At 43.6% G+C, this 6,388-nt stretch overlaps 1 protein-coding gene and 1 non-coding gene across 2 annotated transcripts; one reads left to right on the top strand and one right to left on the bottom strand.

Moving 5' to 3' along the window:
- Positions 1–546: 546 nt before the first annotated feature.
- On the bottom strand, positions 547–2,899 carry LOC140273937 (E3 SUMO-protein ligase ZBED1-like). Its single transcript, XM_072369596.1, has 3 exons — positions 1,526–2,899; positions 1,118–1,370; positions 547–960 (listed from the first exon to the last, which is right to left on the bottom strand). Exons 1-3 carry the CDS (start codon positions 1,723–1,725, stop codon positions 547–549), a joined length of 867 nt encoding a protein of 288 aa, XP_072225697.1. The 5' UTR covers positions 1,726–2,899.
- A 3,124-nt stretch (positions 2,900–6,023) lies between these two features.
- LOC140274230 (U5 spliceosomal RNA) lies at positions 6,024–6,137 on the top strand. The gene has a single exon (XR_011908203.1). It is a non-coding gene; the product is annotated as a U5 spliceosomal RNA (small nuclear RNA).
- The last annotated feature ends 251 nt before the right edge of the window (positions 6,138–6,388 follow it).

Raw genomic sequence — 6,388 nt, forward strand, 5'->3', positions numbered from 1 at the left:
TTTTAATCTCACCTAATAGAAATGCTGAAAAAAGCCTTCAACTTGAGGTATTTCCATTTAAAATCATTACATTATTGCAGCAAATCAAAAGAGTGATAAATAACAAAAAAGCAGCTTTATGAAGTAATTTATGGTTTTTAACAGATTTGAACAGATGCTGTACGAGCCATTTACATTCCACTGTATTTGAGACTAGTCCCAAGCACTGCCTGCAACCTTTAGTTTCAAGCTTTTTTCAATCTCCAAATAATTAGAAAATAAAAATAAAATAAAACATCAAATCCATATAAAGTGCTGTAAGTTAACACATCAAAAAAACAGTAACAACACTTTTTAGATCAATAGAAGTACTGGACACTGAACTTGTTGCTTTTCCTCTGCTTCAGATAATATAAAATAAATAAAACAGAACCAGCAATCACAGTGCTGTTAGCACATCAAAAATAACATTGTTCATCATCACAAAATAAAGTGCTGAAATAACATCAAGCAATCACTTCTAATTGGGGTACAGATGACATGGCAGCTATGCTGACCTCATGCTTCTTATTTCTTCTTCTTCAGCCAGTCGCTGAGACAGACCAGCTTGGTCACATTTTCTGGAAGCAAGGCTGCCCTTTTCTTTTGTACTATGTGGCCTGCGAGACTAAACAGTCTCTCACAAGGTACGGAGGTTGCCGGGGAGGCCAGGTACTTGCGTGCCACGACTGACAGCTTTTCATAGGCTCCTGAGTGAGCATACCACCACTGCAGGGGACAGTCATCAATACTGATGCTGGGCTCTGCTCTGTAGCGCTGCAGCTCTCCGGACTCCATTCCATCTTCTTCTGAGTCAGACCCAAGCAGAAGAGCGCTTCTCCTCTTCTTCTGAGCTGGTTGATCATCCTCTGTGGAGGGCTGGAGAGTAGCTGCTCTTCTAGGCTCTGCTGCTTGGAGCATGTTTTCCAGACTGGTCCACACCTGAATGAATGAATGAATACATAGATGGACAGGTAGATTTATTTTATTTTGTGCAGCACTTTGTGTTGCATTTCCTATATGTAAAAAGTGCTATATAAATAAAGCTTGATTTGATAAAATTGGACTCAATAGTCCAGCTTATCCTTATAGTCTTTACTTGTTCCCTCTTTTCTCTTGGAAGACATTTCAAATCCTTGAAACGTGGATCCAGTGCTGTGGCCACCTTGAACCACGTCTCATTGACTACAGCTTGCCGTGCTTCCAGGTCCCTCTGGAAGGCATTCTTGAACTTCACCACATAGGCTGGATCATCATCAGTGATGTCCATGACACGGTCCAGATGGCGAAAAGCAGGCAGCACTACAGAGCAAGAGACGTAGGCCTCACCACCCAGCAGCTCAGTCACATACCTGTAGAGGTGGATAAGTTTGAAAAATAAACATCGCTGGACATTTAAATTTCCAATTTAATTGCCCCGAGAAGTACTACCTAATTTTCATTCATTTTTGGATGACACATGTGTAGTTTATTTCATTAAAATGGACAGGTGTTTATTTGGGCTTACCTGCATGGTTCAAGCAGGACCTCCAGCCTCTGCAGTTTCCCCCACTCAGCTTCGGTTAGCATGACCCATCTGTGGTTGTTCTGTTGGTCCAACGTAGCCTGGACAGCCTCTCGGTTGCATAGGAGGCGTGAGACCATTGCGAGTGTCGAATTCCACCTGGTTGGTACATCTTGTATAAGTTGCTCGCTTTTTTTTTCCATGTGCAACTTGTTGCTGGTTAAGTTCTGTGGTACTTGCAGGGCTTTGTTTGAAATGGCCAACAATCTTGCGGCACTTTGCTAGTACACCAGCAAACCCACTGCCATCGAGGCAGACTGTGATGGTCCTCTGGAGAATGTGAGCATTGCAGGCGATGTGCTCATATGGAAGGGCTCTCATAGCAGCCAGCATGTTTGCTGCGCTATCTGTATCGATGGTGGATATCTTATTTTCAATTCCCCAGTCATTTGCCACATTGAGGAACTGTTCGGCGCATTTATCAGCAAAGTGCCTGGTTTCTGTTTTCATGACGGTCAGCGCAAACGAGTTGAGGTTCCACTCACCATCAATAAAGTGTCCGGTCACCCCCAAATAGCTGTGGTTGCCAGCTGAGGTCCAGTGATCTCCGGTTATAGCAACAAAGTTGGGCGAATCCTCCACCAAAATCTCAAGTTTGTTTTTCTTTTCGCCGTCGTACATCTTGCTGATTTTGGTCGTCACTGTAGTCCTGCACGGTGGCTTGTATGATGGGTCATTGGACGCAGTTTGCAACACCTCTGTTAACCCCTCGTCTTCCACTATGTTTATCGGCCTGCAGTTCATCGCTATCCACTTGGCAAGAACATTCGTCAGCCTGTCGGTCGCAGACTTGCTCATACGCGGGATGTTCTCCTCGAGTTTAGTTTGGCGAAGAGCTTTGCTATAGATCGCTAAATTGCTAACGTTAGCTGTGGCTGCACTCGCGACTGGGTGCTTTGCGTTGATGTGGTAGGCTAAACTTGAGCTACTTCGGTGGTAAGCAAACTCCTTCTTACAAAGAATGCAGATCACTCTACCTTTATCAATGGTGCCGTCGAGGCGTTTGTGAAATGTAAATTTTCCATTCATTGGACCGACAACTCTTACATGCTCCTCCATTTTCAAGTCTCCTCACCTTGCCCAACTACAGTGGGAGCCTATCAGCTTATCCCAAACCATCCAAACACAATGACAGCCAATCAATGTCCACTTCAGGGTGTGACAGACCATTGATTTCCAACCCAAGTACAAGAAGCCCAACGTATAAAAACGGATTTTAAAAAAAGGCAACTGGCATTCAGAAACAGCAAAATTAGAGATTAAAAATTAGATTAACGTGATTAAAAAATATAACGCACTAAAAATCCCTGTAATTAATTAATCTCCATTAACGCGATAATTTGACAACCCTGGTATATATTCGGGTATTCGAACCTTCTCTTACCCGCTTTTTACAAACCATGGTTGGACTTTCATACCTTCTTGTAGCTGAACAACTCCACTCCTGCTTTTGATGATTTATGGTTGGACATTCGCATCTTTCCCTACCCATTTTTCAGTAATTATGGGTGGATATTCACATCTTCTTGCAGCTGAACACCTCCTCTCCCGCTAATGATCATGTAAGGTTTGATATTCGAAAATTTTCTTTCATGTTTTAAAGCAATTATTAATGGACATTCACACCTACTTGCAGCCGAACACCACCTCTCCCGCTTTTGATGATGTATGGACCGGCATTCTTACCTTTTCTAACACATTTTTCAGCAATTATGGTTGGAGAATCACACCTACTCACAGCCGAAAAACTCCGCTACCGCATTTGATGGTGTATAGTCGGGATTTCTCACCCTTTCTCATCAGCTTTTTGCAAATTATTCTCTGACATTCACACCTACTTGCAGTCGAACAGCTCTGCTCCCGCTTTTGATTATGTTTGGTTAGATATTCGAACCTTTTCTTAACTGCTTTTTTACAAACTTTGGTCGGACGTTCACACCTTCTTGCAGCCGAACACCTCCGCTCCCTCTTTTGTTGGTGTATGTTCGGGCATTCGAACCTTTTCTTACCCGCTTTTTACAAACCAGGGTCGGACTTTCACACCTTTTAGTAGCCGAACAACTCCGCTCCCGCTATTGATTGTGTACAGTCGGGTATTTTAACCTTTTCTTACCCGCTTTTTACCAACTATGGTCGGACATTCACACCTTCGTACAGCGGAACACCTCCGCTCCCTCTTTTGATGGTGTATGTTCGGGTATTCAAACCTTTTCTTACCCGCTTTTTCCAAACTATGGTCGGCTATTCACAGCTTCCTCTCCACCATACTTGTATGGTTGGATATTCACACCCACTTGCATCCGAAGACCTCTGCCCCAAATTTTGTTGATATTTAGTCGGACATTCGCACCTTACCCGCTTTTGGCAAACTATGGCCTTCTTGCAGCCAAACACCTCTGATCTCGCTTTTGATGATGTAAGGTTGGGCATTCAGACCTTGCTTCACCTGCTTTTCACCAAATATAGTCGGATATTCACACCTTCTTGCAGCCGAACACTTCCGCTCCACCTTTTAGTGTTCTATCACACCTTTTTTTCACCGCATTTTATACATTATGGTTGGAAATTTTCAACCACTCTCATCCGAAGACCTCTCCTCCCGCTTTCTTTAATATATTTGAACTTTAGTCGGACATTCAAACCTTCTTGCAGTTGAACCACCTCCGCTCCCTGTTTTGATCATATATGGTCTGGCAATACTACCTTTTCTTACCCGTTTGTGAGTAATTATGGCTGGACATTCACACCTACTTGCAGCCGAACACAACCTCTCTCGTTTTTGATGATGTATGGACCGGCATTTTTACCTATTCTAACACATTTTTCAGCAATTATGGTCGGAGATTCACACCTACTCACAGCCGAACAACTCCGCTCCCGCATTTGATGATGTATAGTCGGGCATTCTCACCCTTTCTCATCAGCTTTTTGAAAATTATGATCTGACATTCACACCTACTTCCAGTCGAACAGCTCTGCTCCCGCTTTTGATTATGTTTGGTTAGATATTCGAACCTTTTCTTAACTGCTTTTTACAAACTTTGGTCGGACGTTCACAATATCTTGCAGCCGAACACCTCCGCTTCCGCTTTTGATGGTGTATATTCGGGCATACGAACCTTTTCTTACCCGCTTTTTACAAACCAAGGTCGGACTTTCACACCTTCTCTTAGCTGAACAACTCCGCTCCCTCTTTTGATTGTGTACAGTCGGGTAATTTAACCTTTTCTTACCCGCTTTTTACCATCTATGGTCGGACATTCACACCGTCTTACAGCGGAACACCTCCGCTCCCTCTTTTGATGATGTATGGTTAGGCATTCGCACCTTCTCTCACCCGCCTTTTACTATGGTCGGCCATTCACAGCTTCCTCTCCACCATACTTGTATGTTGGGATATTCACACCCACTTGCATCTGAAGACCTCCGCTTCCGCTTTTGATTGGAACTGACAACATAAGAAGTCCGGACATACTTTGATAGTATATGAATAAGTGGGTAGCTACTGACAAGCATTAAGCATGTCACACAGCCCAAACATATAACATTTCAGGACACACCACACAGTTAACAACCACAGTGAAGCGTGTCAAAGCCCAAACATGTAACATTCAACAGGACACTTACACAACACATTCAAATCAAACAGTCAGACAACATACAAGAACATATACCCCAGCCGGCATTGCTCCCTGCCTATTTTCGTACAGCACACTATGTGTGCGCACACCTTTATTCACAAACTCTTCAACTTATACTCTTTTACCGAAGTTGCTACAGCTCGATTGGCCGAATACCCTTTGATCCTATTTCGGTGAATTTGACATCTGCCTTACATATAACAGATTAGCGGTTTAGCAGTTTTAATTTAGTTTGAGTGAAGGAATTCATTTTATAGCAAAATCCGAAATCGTGAAGAACTCATGAAAGTAAGCTTATTCTCGGATTCCTGAAACTTTAGATTTGCTCTTTCTTTTACTGCAAAGTACACGTTGTTTTTTTTGTTTAAATCTTTCTAGACATGGTAAATATTAAGGACAAAGCAGTTTTCACATAGTTTGAGTGAAGGAATTCATTTTATAGATAAAATCCCAAGAGTCTGATGGGAAAAGAGAGTGAATGCGAAGTAGACTTTAACACGGCTATGGGAGCGAGCCGAGTGTGGGCTAACCAGGAGAATTGCTTGAAAGAAATGCGACCCCGAATGAGCGGTCAGAACAAAGCCTCAATACGGGATTCTCGTGGTGTTTTTGTTGCTGCCTTGTCTTTTGCACAAAGTAAAAGACATGGCAGCCATCGAATAGGGCCCGATTGTTCCTACTTGGTCAGCCGAGGAGCAAGGGGGGGGGGGGGGCAAGTGTCTCAACCAAGCAAAGCTCACCATGGGGAAGGTGGCTATGCCAACAAGCCTGATGCCCTGCTCCCGCAGTGACGGATAATCGTACTCTGGTTTCTCTTCATAACGTACAAGTCTTTCGCCTTTTACTAAAGATTTCTGTGGAGAGCAGCACTAATGAGTTGTTTCTATTTTTGGCAGGCTTTACCTTTGCGGGTGAAGCCCTTTCTGTCTGTGCAAAAGAAATCTTGTTACTGTGCAGAGTGACTTCTCTGAGTAGAGTCGCCTTACTTGTTGCGACTGTGCCGATGTTCGAAGCTGGAGTGCAAAGTTGTTGCTTGAATGGTGCTTGCTGGAGCGTGCGGGAGTGCAAAGTTATACCATTTAAAAGGGCTGAAGAGTGCTCAGTGCAGCGGGTGGGCGACACTCTGGCCACCTTGAAAACCGAGGTTACATCCACTACCAGGGGC

This window comes from Leuresthes tenuis, unplaced genomic scaffold (genome assembly GCF_036924035.1).
Source record: "Leuresthes tenuis unplaced genomic scaffold, fLeuTen1.0.hap1 SCAF_17, whole genome shotgun sequence".
Lineage (NCBI taxonomy): Eukaryota > Metazoa > Chordata > Actinopteri > Atheriniformes > Atherinopsidae > Leuresthes > Leuresthes tenuis.

What these genes read in the sequence shown, in the direction of transcription:
- LOC140273937 (XM_072369596.1), bottom strand. Translation starts at nt 1,725, where the DNA reads ATGGAAAAAAAAAGCGAGCAACTTATACAAGATGTACCAACCAGGTGG. An exon ending in GTCCTGCTTGAACCATGCAG is followed by an intron (nt 1,371 to 1,525) that starts GTAAGCCCAAAT and finishes CCACCTCTACAG; the next exon opens with GTATGTGACTGAGCTGCTGG. An exon ending in CAAGAGAAAAGAGGGAACAA is followed by an intron (nt 961 to 1,117) that starts GTAAAGACTATA and finishes TCATTCATTCAG; the next exon opens with GTGTGGACCAGTCTGGAAAA.